The sequence below is a fragment of the Amphiprion ocellaris genome, chromosome 7 (assembly GCF_022539595.1).
Source record: "Amphiprion ocellaris isolate individual 3 ecotype Okinawa chromosome 7, ASM2253959v1, whole genome shotgun sequence".
Classification (NCBI taxonomy): Eukaryota; Metazoa; Chordata; class Actinopteri; family Pomacentridae; genus Amphiprion; species Amphiprion ocellaris.
The window spans coordinates 17,805,381-17,824,301 of NC_072772.1; the positions used below are offsets into that span (position 1 = coordinate 17,805,381).

The window sequence follows — 18,921 nt, forward strand, 5'->3', positions numbered from 1 at the left end:
TGCATACTTTTAGTTTACATACGATTATGATGTCTTATATAAAATACAGAAAATTAACTCGATATTTAACCGTTGCAGTACCTGTACTGTGCTGCCGCTCTCGACCAATCAGGGAGCGCACAGCACGTCTGCGCAGTGACTGTATGACGTAGTACGTAAGGACTGTTAACACCACTCGTGTGTTGCGGAAATGAGATGACAAGCTCAGCGTTACTCACTGATTTAACCAGAAACAGAGGAGAAAAACTTATTCAGCTCAAAGGTAAGATACAACTGTATAGTCGCAATAAATTCTCGTGATTGCATTTTCGTACTTGCCTATTTATTGTGAGAACAACGGTGTTAACAGTTACGGTGAGTGACACTAGCTAACTTACAAGCTATGACAACAACGACGCTGCGGGTGAACCGTGAAACTCGAGTCCCACTTGTGGTTGTTGACTTAGTTTACGCTTACTGTAAACATAATTACCTTATTTCACTGTTGCTGTAGAGTGTGTACGTATTTTTACAAACGCGGCCCACTAAATGACAAACCTCGGCGAGCTGTCGAAAAAGCTAGCTGACCCATATTCAAAACAAAAACTAAGAAATCAGCAAAAACTGACGGCTAACTATAACAACACGTTAGCTGACGGAGCGACTGCTGTTGTGTTTCAAAGAGAAGCAGTCAGATAAACACCGCGGCTGACAAGGATTTAGCCCAATTAAAATCACAGTTCAACTGTCTAAATAAAGAGCTGTTCGTAGGCTTTTTTTTTTCAAATCTCATATTATATGCGTCTCATACGTTATAGGTTAATTCAGGCGCGCTTCTATTGCCGTGCAAATATTCTATTTTCTTAATCTTGGCTAAAATGAAGCTTAGCCATGCACGCTGACTTTTATTTCAAAGCAAAAATAATAAGTATTAATTGGTGTTATGTTATTAGAATTTATAGCCTACCTATCTCAATAGACTAACATTAATATGTAAATGGATCTTCACAGTGCAGCAATACCGATGTGACCACAGTGTTAATCACATGTGCTTCAACCACAACTCTCTCAGCTGCCGTCCAGTTCTTGTGATGCTGTGAATTTCATACGTTGCCTCTGAATGCAGCACACGGGCGATAAACAACCAGCCACTCATTCTCAGATTGTCCTCACTAACAAAACCGTCCTGTCTCCCTGTTCGTCTTTGTCTCATGTCCAGGTTGCTGTTCAGATAAGGAGGGCTTGCCTGGTTGACCCCGTGTGTAGCCCTTCCTTGCCATGGCAACGCTCTATTTCCCCACATTCGTCTTCCTCATTTTTCTGTCCTCCTTTGCCCTCTTGCTACTCACCCTTCTGCCGTCTGTCTCCCCCTCAATTCCCTTTACCTCCTCATCTCATTCCTCATCTTGGCCGTCACCCTCCTGTGGTCCGGGTCACTCCTGGGCAGTCCGGCTTCACACTGGTTCACATCATGAGGAAGAAGATGTTGAACAGGGCTCTGTGCACCTGGATGTGATAGCCAACAGGGTACAGTACTTCATTAGCACTGTCTCTAATGTGTTTTTTTTCTGTTTAAATGATAACACTTACAGGATGTCTCTTGCACAACCATTTTAACCTTGAAACTTTATAGCATTTGTGTGCCAGTTAATTTTTCCTGTAATTTTGGGTGTTAAATCTGAATTCTCTAAAGTCTTTGGAGCTTTGTCCTTTGTTCTGACATTTTTAAAATAAATCCCGTGAAAGTGCTACCTCATTTTCTTTATATACCTCGTACTTATTGTTAGATGTTACTTGTTTAGTATTGCCTTGTTTTGTAGTGTATAACTAGTTTTACAGATTTTTAAATGCTGATTTTACATATAAATTAGGCTCAGTCCAAACATTTCGCTTTTTAAGTCAAATATGTTGTAGTTTTTGGCTTTTTTTTTTCTAACACAACCCCACTTCTCTGCAGGGAACATAGAAATTTATCTAATATGTTTTAAAGTTTACTCTGTCAGGGAAAGAAACTGAAACAAGTTGGTAGGGCATGGGTCCCTGTAGCTTTTTTCTCTGGTGGAAAGGTGCTGGCTGGGCACTGTGGAGTGTTTTATCTCAGTGCTTCAACCAAAATGAGCTCTCAAGCTGCATGAAAGTAATATTTTGACAGCAAATCGCCACTCTCACCATCATTGTATGCAGTGTTGCCAGCTCCTCAGTAAGGAAAGTAGCTATTGGCTGTCCTACAAGTCACTAGAAGTTGCTAAATGACATCATTGCATAATTTTCCGTTTGCACATAATTGTAATCAACGTTGTAGGAGTGAGGAATAACGTTGTGGGAGAGTCAAAAAGTGAGTATAAAACACCCAAAATATGTTTTTGAACTAGAGGCTAAATGCAGTGATTTATTTTAGTATGACAGTGAAGAAACATTTTCATTTATATCCCGCTCTGTAAGCCAGGACGGGATCTGCAGCGACTAATTCATCTGCCGTCTGGCCGCGAAGTGAAGAGGGTCTCCTCTAATCAGACAGTAGGACTGCTGTGGGGTTACTAGACTGACCGGCTGTGCTTTGTGAAGGGGAGGAGCTCACAGCAGCACCTGTTGCTCTTTGAGGACAGTAACTGTAGAACGATTCGAGCTTTCATGTCAGAGTCGCCAAAACACCAGAAAAAGTCGCTAGATTTGTCGCTAGTCACTTTTGATTAAAAAAAAGTCGCCAGGAGGCTTTGGAAAGTCACCAGATTTAGCAACAAAGTTGCCAAATTGGCAACACTGATTGTATGATACACTAGTATCACACAGCTCAGTATAAACTTGTCTAATATTTTTGTGGCTACCAAGGTGATACATTCTGTCTATATTCTTGGTTGTGAAAAGGAGTAAAAGTGAAGTGAATAGATTTTTTTTTTTTTTTTTTAAAAAAGAAAAATATGGTCACTCTCCCAAGTTGGCCACTTTCAGAGGTGTTCACTTTCCTCAACTTGTAATCATCAATAACATTTTCTCCATCGTAGGTAGCAGAGCAGGCTGGGCTGCAGAACCAGGGCCAGATTGGACAGCTGGAAGGCCACTACCTGCTGTGTTCTGTAAAGCCTGGTGCTGGATCTGTAGGTGGTGTCTGGAGAAAAAATCTTCAACCTGGGGACGTTCTAGCAGCTCACCCACATGTCCTGTGGTACTCCCGGGATAGAGTGCTTAGCCGCTCAAAGAGGTCAATGGCCTTCAATGACCCCAACTACCCTAAACAGTGGCACCTGGTGAGGCTATAGATGAATGTCTATCTTAATTACTCCGCCAAGGAATGTGGCAGAGTTATGTGACAATCGGTGTTGGTCTGTCTGTACGGCTGTCTGTACGTCTGTTTGTCTGTCAGCAACGTTACTCAAAAATGGACTAACGGATTTGGATGAAATTTTCAGGGAACGTCAGAAATGACACAAGTACCAAGTGATTCGATTTTTGCAGTGATGTGGCTTATATTCTGGATCCACAGATTTGTTAAAGATTTCTGCATCATTCCAAGATAGCAGCACGGCGTCACTGTAACCATGACAACAAGTGAACACTGCGTCAGCTGCCTGCTGACGATCACATGATTGTGATCCTACTACAAATCCACCATTGTAAACTTATCGAGACTTATCTGTCGGAAATGATACAAGAAACAATTGATTAAATTGTGGGGATGTTTCTGAGTCCCATCAATTCCCGCCGCCCGCGACATATTTAGGTCACGTGATTCAGTGTCCGTACGTAACATACACATGCATAACACACATCTGTGCTCAGCATGTCATTTTTTTGTGAGTACATCACGTTCTATGTCGCCGTGATTTCTGATCATCAATAACTAATAAACAAACGCTGCATTTCTACTCAAAAATGCTGCATTTCTGACAATGCCATATGGGGGAATGAACAGCCTTGGCGGAGTACTGCGCTCTCTGAGTGCTTTTCTTGTTAGTATCTGTTTCTCTCACTAGTTGTCTCGAGGTAATGTTTCCGGACAGAATAATCATTTTTGCAGTATTTAAGCAAGTGTCAGCCAAGACTCGTTGAGCCAAGGCATTAAAATGTTCCATTCAGGTGTTTACCGAACGTATGTAGAGGGTGATGCTGATGAAAAAGAGGTGATATTTGGCACTGAAGACTAGTTTAACAATTCACTCAGAATCTATCTTTTGTGTAGCCAAGAGTGTTCAAATCAAATGTGTTCCCAGTCACGTCTTTTGAACTTTGCTCACGCAAAGCATTTTGTGCGCTTAAACAGTTGGGTTTTGTGTATGCGTACCATATTACTCATTTTATACCTTTTAAACTGCAGTGCCAAATGCATTGGAGCAATGTCAGAACAATTTACCAAACAGTGAAGTAATTGTGTTGTCCGAAGTGAAGATTTGAAACAGATGGGAAGGCCTAAATATATGACTCAAAGGCAGATGGGGTGCCTTTTAAAGTAGAATTTGTATGTGTGCATCTATGTGAAGTCTGACAACCATGATTTCCTTACTGTCAGTCAATAATGTCACTTCTGCCAAAGTGGTGCTTACATGACTGTAAGCAGTGATCCTGTTCTTCCTATTGGAGCTGTTTACATGATTAGAAAAGGATGTCTCATTTCCTGTTTGCAGTGATTCACAAGCTTAAAGGTTAGTGTGTCTCCTGACTGCACGGTGACTGTGCTCTGTGTGCACAAAAACTTCAGACAACCAAAGTGCATTTCAAATTAATATTTGTGCTATTTCAGAAATAAAGACCTGCACTTGTGGCTATGTCACTTGACCTTTATTTAGGAATACTCTCCTGGTCCTGGTACATGATCAGTATCTGCTGATTAAAGCATTAAAATATCTGCACCAGAATGAACACTGACAGGCAGATAACGCATATTAAACTAAAGGTTTACACTTTTGCTTGAAAATGTTACTTAAAAATATATGGATCATGCTTTATATGTAAATTCTCTCCCTGCCTTCATATTTACTCCTCTTACGATTCTTGTTCTTTTAGCACAATGACATCAGTAGGGGTATGGATATCAATGTGACAGGAGTGTGGGAGCGCAACATCACTGGCAAAGGAGTCACAGTTGTGGTCGTGGATGACGGGGTGGAGCACACCCACCAGGACATTCAGCCCAACTATGTAAGTCAGAACTGTTGCAGGAATTCTGTTGTATACTTAATAATCTATTCATCTTAAGTTTACTTGTCTGAGGGTTGTTTGTTTTTCAGGAACGTATAAAAGATGAACAAAAATTATATGGATAATATGATCAGTACTTTTTTGGTCAAATCTGTCAGGAGAGGTTTACAACATAGTCAAGGTGTGGTACCTGAATTCCAGACTAAAAGCATAATTTCTGGAAAGACTGTTGTGTCTGTCTTTATCCTGAGCAAAGTGGTGCAGAGGACAGTTTAATGTAAAAAGAATATCACAAGCAGCATGAGATTTTCACACCTTTTCACCACAGACCGGACATAAACGGAGTGAATGTGTTTTGAAATTCTAGTAGTTTGCTGACTTGACTGCTGCTCCCAGTCTGACCAGAATCAGATCACTTCCAGTTAAACCTGTTTTCTTCCAACACAAAATAAAGCTTAGTGAGTGTAAAGCACAAATTTTAAATTTTTTAAAATTTATTTTGTGCCCCTGTTAGAGTGCAGAGGGCAGTTATGACCTGAACTCCAACGACCCAGACCCCATGCCTCACCCCGACCTCCACAGTGACAACCACCACGGGACTCGATGTGCTGGAGAGATTGCAGCTGTTCCCAACAACAGCTACTGTGCCGTGGGTGTGGCCTATGGCAGCAAGGTGGCAGGTACAGACAAGAAACTTTAAATTTACTGTTGATATTGAAAACTTGTAGAGCCCGGAATTAAGAACTTTACAGAAAGACAGCAAGTATTTGAGGAAAAGTGTGTGGTGAAACATCTATCTCTTGTTGCTTTCTGCTTAGGTATCAGAGTCCTGGACGGCCCACTGACAGACAGCCTTGAGGCCATAGCCTTCAACAAACACTACCAAGTCAATGATATCTACAGCTGCAGGTAACAAACGTGTCTCTAGCTCGTTTTATTTGGTGTTTCCACTTAGAGAGTGACTTTTATAAACAATAAATTATCACTGAAGTGTGCCGGTATTTTCTGTCTAGCATAATATTGTAATGTGCTATAAGACCATACTGTGAAGGGTTTTATTGGATTCTGATTTGAACGGTTCTGTTTTGTAGTTGGGGTCCAGATGATGATGGACACACTGTGGATGGACCTCATCCCCTGGGCAAAGTATGGGAGACACTTTGTTTGCTGCACTGTTTTTGTCCTCCAGAGGGCAGTAAAATGCAACACGAGTTACACCAGAGTACACATTTATACCAGGGAACAGTGTACAGTGGCTTCACTTGGGTTGTGTTTCTCTGTTCTTGATTCTTTTTCTTATTGTTATGATTTCTTCTTCTTCTTTTTTTGCTCCCCAGGCAGCACTGCAGCACGGGGTGATTGCAGGCAGACGAGGCTTCGGGAGCATCTTTGTGGTCGCCAGTGGCAACGGAGGTCAATACAATGACAACTGCAACTATGACGGCTACGCCAACTCCATCTACACCATCACAATCGGTAAGACACTCAGAGAGACCCTAATGTGTGCGAGTGTCTGTCGCTGCAAGTTTATTTGTGTTTTGGGTGTGGACATGTGTCACATAAATAGTAACTGTGTTTGTGTCTGACACAGGAGCGGTTGACGAGAACGGCAGGATGCCCTTCTACGCCGAGGAGTGTGCATCCATGCTGGCTGTCACTTTCAGCAGTGGCGGGAAGAGATTGAGGAACATAGTAGGTCTTACTGCAATACACACACATATGAGTAGAACTAGCAAATGCATGAATAGTAACAGGTGGAAAAACACTTGAATAGATGATACCATCAAATAAAATCTCCTGGACTTGGTCCAATCGCATTGAGTGCTCTCACACCTAACCAGTTTGGTAGAGTTCAAACAAACTGGTGTGTTTTCTGGCCCATGAAGGTATGAATCATACTGTGTATGAAATAAACAGCTCGACTGAGATTGCCTGAAAAGGAGGTTTTTGGTATGCTTTCAAGTAGACTCTGATGCAGTTTATGGCCTGAAAGTAAACAGACAAACCACTGCATTCTGTGATAGTAGATACCATATGGTGTTACAGCAAGAAACAAAACCTTAACTGCTGTTGCTATTAAATGCACCTACAGATTGTGAACTGAATAGAAAGCCATCTTCATTCTGGTAGTCACAGTAACACATACATGTGAGTGTAAGGTATATCCGGAATATGTCAGGTAGTACAAAGGAGGTAAAGCTTTTGTGTACTGAGTTTTTTTTTTTTTCAGAAGGTCTTTTTTTAAAATCGAGAGAAACTTGTAAAAACAAGCATAAACTATACCTACTGTTGCAACCTGTGGGTACAATAACTCAAAACATGACATTAAAAACAATATATTTCATGCATGGACCTTGAAGAGTGAAGACTGGAGTGATGGGGACATTTGTTTGAAAGCTTGTGAAAGAGCACCTCCTCATTAGATGGAGCAGTGACTATTTTCCATCTAAAACGATGACTGATGGTGACAGGAGCAAGGGCCCATCTAAGCCACTGACCTCTATTTGCTGCTGTTTGTGGGTGTCACCATGGTAACACAGTTTGGACCAAGGATCTCATCGCCTTGGAGAGAAGAGCTTTACCAGGATTGGGCTGTCTCTCAGAAGACTGCTCCTCCACCGACCACAGTGCGTTCGTTGCCCAAGTGCTTACCACACGCTGCCCGTTAGCATGCTATTCTGCAGAAGACGATTGAGTCTACCCAGAACAGCTGCCCTCGCAAATGCATTGCATTACAGAGTTGTGAGTCTGTAACATCTGGAAAAGTGAAGTTAAAATCAGATATTCAGTGACTAATTTTGAATATTTGATGGCTGCTTGTGCATTTTGTCCTTTGGGACAGGATTTCTAACTCGTCTGTTTCCACGCTGTGTATATACATTTTAAGTGATCCACTCTTTCATTTTTATTGCTACAACTGGTTTCACGTAAACTTTCCTTCTTTTAATCTTCTTAAAGCTCAACTGTCTCAGGGCCTTAACCCCTGTCATACATTCCTAATATACTCCATTTACTATACACAAACACTGCTGAATTCTGGCCACACACAGTAAATATGTCACAGTGTCAAGATGGCGCCATGATGCCGGAGTCTGAGTAAAGTGCTAGTTCATGCATCAGACCTACATGCTCATGGCTTAGATCACTTGTTTTGGCTATACCCTCTCTGGTTTGTGTATGTGGCTACGTGTTACTGTACGTAGTAAAACCCAAATTATTCCTACACATGCTAAATTTCAGTTTATAGTGATTTTTTTGTTTTTTAATTAATGTATTTTTTTTTACTAATAGGTTTCTTATGAGTACAAATTACATAAGCATGCGACAAAGCATGGTAAGACACAGTGTTATAGATTCTGATGACCCATTTTATGTTTTTCGTTGTTGTTTTGGGGTTTTTTCCTCCATTTTAATAAAGAATGCCACCAGAATCTTAATGTAGTCCTCTTTGCTCGTGGTCCTGTTTACTTTTCCAGGGTTTTTCTGGCTTGTTGGCTGAATATCACCCCAAAAGTATTAAGTTCCTACCACCATGTTTGAACATGGAGATGGTGCTCTCGTGGTTGACTGTTTTCCTTTCTTTTGCCAAACAAAAGCCACATCCCAAATAACTCAGTTTTCATCTCATCCGACCACAGAAACAACCCCAAGTGCTTTTTTCTTTGTCCAATTGAACGTTTGTGTGCCTCTCTTGAAGAACAGGCCCACAGAGTCTGGAGTCCTCCTTGGTTGGTGTCCATGGAGACCAGCTGTGTTCAGCGCTCCAGTGCTTTGAGATGTTATCAAAATTGCTCACTTTCATCAGGATGGCTTTGGTGGTGATCCTTGTATTCTTCTTGGCCTCTCACACTTCCATTCCTCATAGAGTAGAGGTCTTATTTGACTTCCTACCACACCCTTTGAGATTTTCTTGCTGTGTGGAAATCCTTGTACTTTTTAAAGATGTATTGCACTGAGGCCACTGACTTTATAGCCTTTCCACATCTTGTGAGCAGCATCTCTCTCAGTGATTGACCCTAACAGCAGCTCACTGAGCTCTTTGGTTTTAACCATAGCGTGTAATTGACTAATAACTGACTAGAGAACTACTGCATTAGCTCTTCTCAGTTTATAATGTATTAGAAAACTCTGGAACATGGTAGAAATTACCAGGATAATTTTGAATAGTATGGAAACTGCTTTTCTAAAGAAAACTATTTTTAAAAAGCAGCAATTCAAGTGATGTAAATAGTTTTGGACATAATATTTTTCGTAAAGATGTAAAACAAAACATCTCTAACACAATGTCTTACTGTCTTTTGTCACTTGTTTGTGTTTTCTAACCAGAAGAAACATATTGGTCAAATAAAATTTAAAATTTGAGTATTGGATAGCCAGTTGGATTTGTCATGGATGAGAATAATTCTGGTCTTAACTGCATGTGCGTTGTGTGAGTGCCAGTTGGTACAGTTTATATTTGGACTCCCATCAAAACTGTCCCTAACTTGGCAGTGTTTGTATTGTGTATAATTGTCAAACTGTGTTTCCAACACTCAGCCCATCTGTCTGGCTCTGCAGGTGACATCTGACTGGTCCATGCAGCAGGGGACGGGCTGTACAGAGGGCCACACCGGCACGTCTGCTGCAGCCCCCCTGGCGGCAGGAATGGTGGCCCTCATGCTGCAGGTCCGGCCCTGCCTCAGCTGGAGGGATGTTCAGCACATCATCACCTTCACCGCCACCAAGGTAGACCTGATCAAATTCCTTATTATGTCAGTGATTACTGCATAAAGTCCTGTGCATAATTTGACCAGATGCTTGTCAGAACCATTTAGGAAAACCCCACCTTTAATATAAATCCCATCATACTCCCAAAATTTATCAGAATGTACACTTACTTACAGACTAGTGATGTTGTTGTCTAGTGTGGCATGTTAAACTTTGACTCCAGCAACAGACATAATACCTACATCAAAGCACACATACACTCAGTGCAATAGCTCAGCAAATTTTTATCTTTTTTTCACTTAATTCACATGTTAAATGTAGAAAATAAAGAATGCAAAAAAGAACCGCTGTATAACCTACTGTGTATTTTTAGTTGAAGCAATATTAAACTGCTCAAAAATGAATTAATTAGAATTAAACTTTGCGTCTGATGGGCTCTGTTAACTGAACAGTAACAGACAGTTGAAGTCACAGTTATGACTCTGCTTTGACATTGTTTCAAATCTTCTGTTTGTCTTTACATTCTTTCAATGACTAAAACTCAAATATTTTCTAAGATTTTTGGACATTTTTGCCCATATTACATTGCACAGTAGAGTTTTAAAAAAAAAAAAAAAAAACGGAAGGTGAACAAGTAAATTACACTCAGCCAAGACTGTGGCTGGCCAAGAATTTACCTGGGGAATAAACTGCTAAGAACATTTTGGGCATTTTTTTAGGCACCTCACCATTTAGCTTTTAGGCTTCCCCCAAATATTTTCATCGTGGATAAATATATTCACAGTAGTTGTGATTTATTGATGAATTATCTGTCAGTTGGGAGGATATAAGGGAATATAGTGAAAAATGTCCAAAGTTACCTTAAATAGACTTGTTGCTTCATCCAACAAATGGCTTCCAAACTAAATGATGCTCAATTTACAATAAGATGAAATGGGGAAAAGAAGCAAATCGCCTCACGTATGTGAGGCTGAAAACTTAAAATGTTTGGTGTTTTTGCTTTGCAAATTGCTGAGATTTGAATTGATACTGAAAATTGTCGATGTTTTTGTCAGTCTTCACGTAATGATAGCTGTAGATAAGAAAGTAGCAACACCAGGACAGCAAAATAGAATGAAGAAAAGTTTTAAGGAAATACATCTGTATTGTTTTTGGGAGTCTAATGAAAAAAATAATATCAATCTCTTTTAGCTAAAGCCTGAAAACAGGGATACTGATAGCCTGCTTCTGTTTATAGGGGACAGAATTTGCCTGCCAGCATTTCCAAAGCTAAACTTGCCTGTGTGTGTTCTGCCTTTATTTGTTTTAACAGTGTGATAATAGTTCAGACTGGAGGGTGAATGGGGCAGGTTTTCATCACAGCCACCAGCACGGCTTTGGTCTGCTCAACGCATGGAGATTGGTTAATGCTGCCAAGGTAAACGCACACATACAGAAGAGAGCTCCAACTAATAATTCATCTGTTTAGGATTTTTTAAAATAATCATTAGGTCAAGGAAGCACCACCACATGTTGCGTCAAAGATGTCTCCGGTGTCTCTCAGGTGTGGGAGTCGGTGCCGTTCCTCGTGTCCTATCAGAGCTCAGTCATGAAGGAGGAAGAACACATCCGGACCTATCCTGATGAGCTCGTCCGTACCTGGAAAGGTAACTTTGTCTGCCTATCTGCTCCTCTCCAGTCTCTCGGCTCTGTATTGGACAGTTGCTTGTCGAGTTTACACTCAGCAGTATGCAGCTTACTCCCTCCCTCCCTGCTTCTCAGTCTGTCTGCCTGCCCATATTAGGTAATGTTCTCTTGTTTGTGTGTTCCCTGAGTGAGATTTTTCCAGATATGTTGCTGCTTTTTTTTCTTTTTCTTCATTTCTTTCTCCCAATCTGTCTCTGCCTTTCCCTACTCTCCTCTGTAGTTTTTGTATCTTCTTTGCTTCTCACCGCTCTGAATCTCTCACATTTGACAGCCTGTGTGTGTAATCTATCCTTCACACACTTTCTCACATATGCTTATGGTGACCTCATTATAACAGAAACATTTCCTTCTTCCTCGTCTCTTTTCCTCTCCACCCTCGATCCGTATCTTCCCTCTTTTATGGCCTTGTTGCGGTCAGGAGCGCAGCCAGAGATATGTGTGTGTCTGTTCCTGTGTCTGTGTGTGGAGGTAGTCTCATGCAACAGGAGTTTCACAAGGACTGAGCAAAGAGTTGCTGACAGCTGCAGTACAGAGCAGACTCACATAGTGTTTCTGGACGTATTTTCAAAAAGAAATCAAATTACATCAGACTGCTGTAGTCCACATTCCCCACTTTAAGCAGTCAAATCCCTACCAGGCTTTTTGTCACTGACAATGTTCAGATCTGCTTGTCACATTATTCAGTGTTTGTTGTTGCAGTTTCTATGTGTTTTGGCTGCCTCATTGGCTAATGCACCGCCCTTTAAGCATTGAATTTTTCTGCTTCCCATGTGAACATCATCTCCGCTAATGTGCGTCCATGTGTTTCTGTACATGCTCGCTGTGACTGGCTTTGACCTTATAATGACGAATCATTTAGGTTGCGTCAGTCCAGTTCAACGTGTACAGTTTGATGAAAAGTTGTAGCAGCTACAAAAGCGTATTTGAGTTCTGAGTGAAATGTGTGTGTTCAGAGTACAGACAGCTGTTTTTCTTACCAGAAGAAGTTAAGGTTTGTTGTGATGTGAAGGAAAGCAAAAGAGAAAGATTGTCAAGAAAATAGTTATACATGCAACTGCGTGAGTTGAAAAAATGAGAGGACAACCTACAGTGATAATAAGCACAAAATCAAGGCATACTTAGGGTTTATAACCACAAACAGAATTTAATGAATTGAATTGAACTGAATCTTTATTGGCCGAGGATTTTTACACATACATGGCATTTTACTCCAGGTCTTGTGTCTCTAAGTGTACTCAGTGTTCAGGAGGAAGTACACATGCACATACGAAATGAGGACAATAAATACAAATTAGGACTGTCAAAATGAACACGTTAATGCAAATTAATCCATCATCATGGTTAATCTGATTAAGAATTTTAATGCAATTATCCCATCTGCAGCGCAGAATGAGTCAAAAATCCCTGAAACGTCTCTGGCAATGCATTTCGGGCAGTTTTTCCAAGTAGACTGACCGTCGCACATGCGCAAATGGGCAGTAACCTGTAATCTACCCACATCCTTCTTTCTCATGTCAGCATCCATTCGATTACTCTCCTCCTCAGTCACCTACTTCCTAAGCTACTATGTGGCCTGATCGTAGTAAATTGAGTAAATTACAATGTGTAGTATTTCTTTGTTCGGTGAAATTATGTTTATATTTGCCCTGCCCCATCTAATCACCTTGAGGAATTTCCTTCCTTAAATAAGGCAATGGACAGCTTAAGTAACTGCAATGTGATGAAAATATGTCAGGCACTTGTAAGACGCTGGTTGGCAGCTGGGAGACCATTCCAGCAGCACCTTGCTCTGTCTTTCATCAAATTGTAACCAAGACACGTCACTGAGTAGTATCAAGTTGATTTGTGTTGTGTACCCAACGCTGTCAGCTCCGACAAAACAGTGGATTCAGCACTGTTGACACTCCCACATTGTGTGTTTACAACCTTGCAGTGAATAAAGTTGGCACATTTTGCAGTTTGGCTTCTCTGTAATGTATAATGTAATGACAGATGTAGAAAACTCTTTCTTCTTAAAGAAGCTGAGGGTGTTTTGTCTTCATCCCTAAGATAAATATCTCCCTTCGAAACTGTTAGCATAGACATGTCGGTCTGTTGTCTGGACAGTAGTTTGGAGTATAATATTGATGTAGGGGTTGCCAGTTTGTCCATTAGATGTTGTCTTTCTGTTCAAACTCTGGACAGAAATGCAGGTAGTGGTGTGAAACTGTCTCCTATCCAGCACCTATCCCCTCCCTCTTTTGCTACATCTATCCCCTGACAGTTTCTTCTTCCACATCACTGTTTACACTCCTTCTTCCCTGGTCCCTTTGGGTCCTTCCCTGCCCCGAGGATGTGTGCAGCCCTACATGGTCAGGGAGCACCACGGCTCATTAGTAGTAAGAGCCGAGGAAGTACCGAGAAATTAGCAGACACTTGCACTGGGAGGTGGTCAAGAAGACTCACTCGTTTCATGGAGGAAAAAAGTGGAGAGGAGATGCTGGAAGACTGAATTTACAGACTGGATTGGTTTTGATTTTTGCAGTTCCTTTTTCACCCCCTGGCTACCATCTTGTTTTCTTTCTCTGTTAGAGTATGCACAATGAAAAACTAAGCAATGGTATCCATTGGGAACTATGTAGACGTCTGTGTCATCTGCATAGAAGTGCACTTTAGCTGTAGGCTTTAAAGTCAGTGGCTGTGTAGCCTGTATGTTTAATCATATATTAACAGGCTGCAGTGAATCTGGATTTGATAATTGCAGTTTGTAGATCAGTTCTAGTACTACAGGCAGAGGTGGTGGGTGCTGATGTCAAAAATGAGATTAATAGTAAGATTATTGTAATAAAAGTTTCTATGTCACCATCTTCTATGTATGATCTTACAATTAACCTGTTATCTCTATTGTCTTATTTAAGCAATAGTCAGAATACACTGCTTATAAAATTATAAGTATTTTTAGATGGGTATCTGTAGATCTTAAAGTGATATAATATCATAATTCTAGGCCAAATCATCCCTATAGGTTTACCATCACCTTTATACTTTGATAATTTACGTATTGCAATTCATTCTGCGCCATTTTCTGAAATCTTCACAGTTCAAATTTGTGAAAACCTATTTAAAAAGTTTTCAACATGATAGCACAACAGTTCTTGTTTACACTGTTATAATAAAGGTTAAATTTTTCCTTTTATACACATGATTACCCTTATCAAACCAAGCAACAATCAAAAACATGCACATTTATTCACACACAGACTACGCTGTTCTCTCCCCTCCTTCAGTCTCTGCTGCCGACCTGAGACAGTCAGGAATGGAGACGCTGGAGCATGTGGCCGTTACCGTGACGATAACGCACCCTTGCCGTGGCAATGTGGAGATTGTGTTGGTTTGCCCCAGCGGTATGACATCGGTCATCGGGGCTCGCCGTGCCATCGACAGGTATACACACACAGACATGCACTGTTAAAGTGCAGTAAAATGTCAATTAGTGATGACTGCAAAACTGAATGGAAAAGACATAAACCTGCATTTATGCTTGAAATTACTCACAAACCTTGTAATGTTACAGAAAGCAGTTTTAACTGCTGTCTAATATGATGTTTGTGCACACAGAGATGCTGCAGGCTATCAGGATTGGACTTTCTCTACTGTGCGCTGCTGGGGAGAGAAAGCCGAAGGCCAGTACACCCTGAAGATATCAGACCACAGTAAGATGGTGCTACACACACACTGTAGCACAATCAGGGGTTGGAGTGTCTGTGCCAGAGCTAGAAACACAAACACACTTTTCTGTCTCGTTTATGGTAGTCAGTGTCTGGGTTTTGGTGCTTCCATCATGTGAGTTCATATTTCTGACTCTGTTTCTGTAGAGGAGGGATTCTCTGACCAGTCTGCTGTGGGGGTGTTGAAGCAGTGGAAGTTGACCCTGTATGGCTCATCTATGACCTACAGTGAAGTCAAGGACAGACAGAGGTAAGAACTTGTTGCAATCATTATTTTTGCGATAGACGGCATCTGCAGCAGTTCTCACATAATTCGAGGTGCAGTGTTTGTTTGTGGAAAAGATTGTTGATATTTAGCTAGGCAGCTTCTTTAGATAGTTGGCAGGACACACTGGAATAGTGTTTTGTGGATCTGTCCAAGCATTAACAGGCATGTACAGAGCCAGGGCTGTGTACCAACACCAGATTTCAACACACAGAACAGACAGGTACCGTGCGACTGACAAAGAGTGAATCAGACTAGAATCACTTACTCCATCTTTACTTGTTTCAAACTTCACTCAAATGCTGTGATTACGACTGGCTCATTGCTGCGTCTGAACAATGATTGGCTGTGCATTGATTGACAGGGTGGTGGAGGAGGCCATGAGTGGCAAGTATCTGGACAGCAGCTTCTCCCTGCCCTGCCCTCCAGGCCTGGACATCCCTCCAGAGATCATCAGCCCCTTCACCTCCAACAGCCTCAAGGTAAACACAGCAGCACACACTCTGAACATTTACCATCGATGATGTCAATGCAGCAGCCATAACCTCCACTATAATCAATGAAAGTGGCTACGACAGACGTGGGAGCAAAAAATAGACCAGTCTTCTATTTTTTTCTTCTATTTTCTTCTATTTATATGTTTTATGCGAGATTCTTGCAGTCTTTTTACACAGAAATAGATCATACAATGCCTGTATTTTTTTAATTAAACTACCAATTTACAGGTAAAGACTGCTTTGTATCAAACAGGGCTTCCACTTCAGTGTTGATCACTCTGGCGGCATTGTTTTGTCAGTACTAGAAGGTGGTTGCTTTGCTTTGTCCCTAAACTTACCCATATCATAGAAACTTAGTTAAAAACATGAAATTTGTAAATGTGGTGCTACATCACAGAGACACAACAATCCCAAAACCTCACAATCTTGGTTTGCTCCAACCCCACAACATATCATGTCACACCATAACATCCACACTGCCAACAGTCCACATATGTTACACGTTCAGTGTAGTTACCCTCTTTTGTTTTCTTTTCTACTAAAAGGTAAAGACTGTGTTTCTTTTCTCTCTTGCAGAGTATAAGAATTTCAGCAACAATGTCATAATTATACATGTTTAAACATATATGGTTGTTTACCATCAGTGTGTATTTTCATTAAGGGCTGCACAGTGGTGTAGTGGTTAGCACTTTCGCCTTGCAGCAAGAAGGTCCCTGGTTCGCGTCCCGGCTTTCCCGGGATCTTTCTGCATGGAGTTTGCATGTTCTCCCTGTGCATGCGTGGGTTTTCTCCGGGTACTCCGGCTTCCTCCCACAGTCCAAAAATATGCTGAGGTTGATTGATTATTCTAAATTGCCCGTAGGTGTGAATGTGTGAGTGCTTGTTTGTCTTTGTATGTGGCCCTGCGACAGACTGGTGACCTGTCTAGGGTGTCCCCTGCCTTCGCCCGAGTCAGCTGGGATAGGCTCCAGCCCCCCCCGCGACCCTAGTGAGGATTAAGCGGTGTATAGATAATGGATGGATGGATGGATGTATTTTCATTAGGGAAGTTGCAGACTATAATGAATTCTCTGATACAATGAAATTAGAATAAATATTTGTTCATGTACCACATTTAGCTAACCCAAAACTCAGACATGTCTGAACTGTAGCCTTTGATTTACAACCTCAAACGTAACAATGGGATTGGTAGAAATGTGAGAAGAATGCATTTAATCTCTGACCACTAAAACTCCCTAAGACTCTGGGTTAAAGGGTGTAAAAAAGAATCTCCCAGAGCAATTTGTATTAATTCTCCCTTCAACTTGGAAAAGGATGGAATAATAACATCAACATGATTTAAGATCCTGTGATTCTAACATTTTCTGTCTCTATATCTCCCGTCCTTTAGTTCCTGCTGTTGCTGGGCTGCTTTGCTCTTTTCTGGTCCCTCTACTACACCCTGGAGGTCACGCTGGCCCACCTGGACCTCAGGGGTCTTCTCTGCCTGCCCAGGAGACGTGGCAGTCACCGGGGCAGGAAGGGTGGCCGAGGGAGAGGAGTGGAGGAGGCGATGGTCGAGGAGGAAGAGGAGCGGGACTCAGAGGTGGAGCTGCAGACAGTGCTGGACTCCGAGGCCAAAGTGCCGCTCATCATTGGAGAGAGGCTGGAAACATAACACTGTCTCACTGTCTGCGCTCACATGGGACGTCTCAGGCTGTCACCCTCTTCTGTCCACTCGCCTCCTTTACTGCTTCTGATCCCCCTCAGCTTCCAGCAGTGGTGATGGGAGGCCACACAGTGGGCTGCTGATGAATTTGAATGAAGAGTGGACTCTGTGTCCTTCTCTGCATTCCCCTGACCAGTGGCCTTGAATGTGTTTGTGCTGTGACAGTGCATGTGTGTGTGCCATTTTACAACTGTTCCTTAACAAAGGAAATTAAAAATAAAGGAAATCGTCCAAATCAGGACATTAGGACTAGGATCAGGCAACTACAGAGGTACCAGTAATAACTGCGTGTGTGTCATCTGTATCTGAAGACAAATTGAGCCTATAGATTGAAAAGATGCACTGTAGGGATACCTGTGGACTCAAAAAATCTGATGTGCCCTATAGAAAGCTATGAAACTGCTGTGTGGGAGATTGTGTGTGTGATTGTGTGTGTGTGTGTGTGTGTGTGCCCTGTATGAGGACTTGAGCATTTATGCTTGTAATATGCAAGGTCTTCCAGGAAAAAGTGTCCTACAATGTGAGGATTCAAGAGGGTACTTACGTATTTTAATATCATTTTCTGAGGTGTTGCTTTATACATTTCATTTTTAAATCCGGGGTTATTTTCTGTGGGTTACCAAGTAACTACTGACAAAAACTTGAAGTGGGATTTCCAAGCGTGGGATTTGCAAATGTATTTTTTTTCTATAAAGTATAATATATACACAATGTGTGCCTGCTGTACATATATATACCGACTGTGTTTAATGATTTATACAAAGTGTTTTTAAGAATGTATTAAAGAGCTATAATTTTTTTAATGTAAAGGAGTGTTTGAAGTGAAGTTAGAAACTTGTGTTTTGCTATGCAAGTCACAAGTGGTATCAGTGATAATAAAACACTTGATGGAAAATTAGATTGTTTTTTGTATCACAGTTACACAAACTAACTTTTTTTTTTTTACCTGTAATGAAGGTTAAATGTGGATATTTCTGTATGTGAGATGTTACAAGAAAGTCACCAAAGCCCTTCGAGAATGTACTGAGGCAGCCTTTTTTTTTTTTTTTTTTTTTTTTAACAGTAGCCCAGTAAACTGACTTCGAGCCGAATGCGACCATTAGTATGTAAACATGCTCACAATGCCAATGCTAACGTGCTGACGTATGGCAGGTATAGTATGTTTTTGTATATGTCCTGTAGCATCAAATACTTCTAGGTTGGTAGTAAAATAAAACTCTTCGGGGCATCCCGACTGGA

The 18,921-nt window shown here is 41.3% G+C and overlaps 1 protein-coding gene across 1 annotated transcript; it reads left to right on the top strand.

Moving 5' to 3' along the window:
* The first annotated feature begins 137 nt into the window (after positions 1-137).
* Positions 138-18,580, top strand: pcsk7 (proprotein convertase subtilisin/kexin type 7). The gene is made up of 17 exons (XM_023279155.3): positions 138-262; positions 1,199-1,506; positions 2,982-3,224; positions 4,978-5,112; positions 5,627-5,792; positions 5,931-6,021; positions 6,204-6,258; positions 6,450-6,588; positions 6,704-6,804; positions 9,670-9,837; positions 11,132-11,236; positions 11,363-11,465; positions 14,772-14,928; positions 15,103-15,197; positions 15,360-15,462; positions 15,842-15,959; positions 17,365-18,580. The coding sequence occupies exons 2-17, from the start codon at positions 1,258-1,260 to the stop codon at positions 17,629-17,631; spliced, it is 2,295 nt and encodes a 764-aa protein (XP_023134923.2). The 5' UTR covers positions 138-262; positions 1,199-1,257; the 3' UTR covers positions 17,632-18,580.
* The last annotated feature ends 341 nt before the right edge of the window (positions 18,581-18,921 follow it).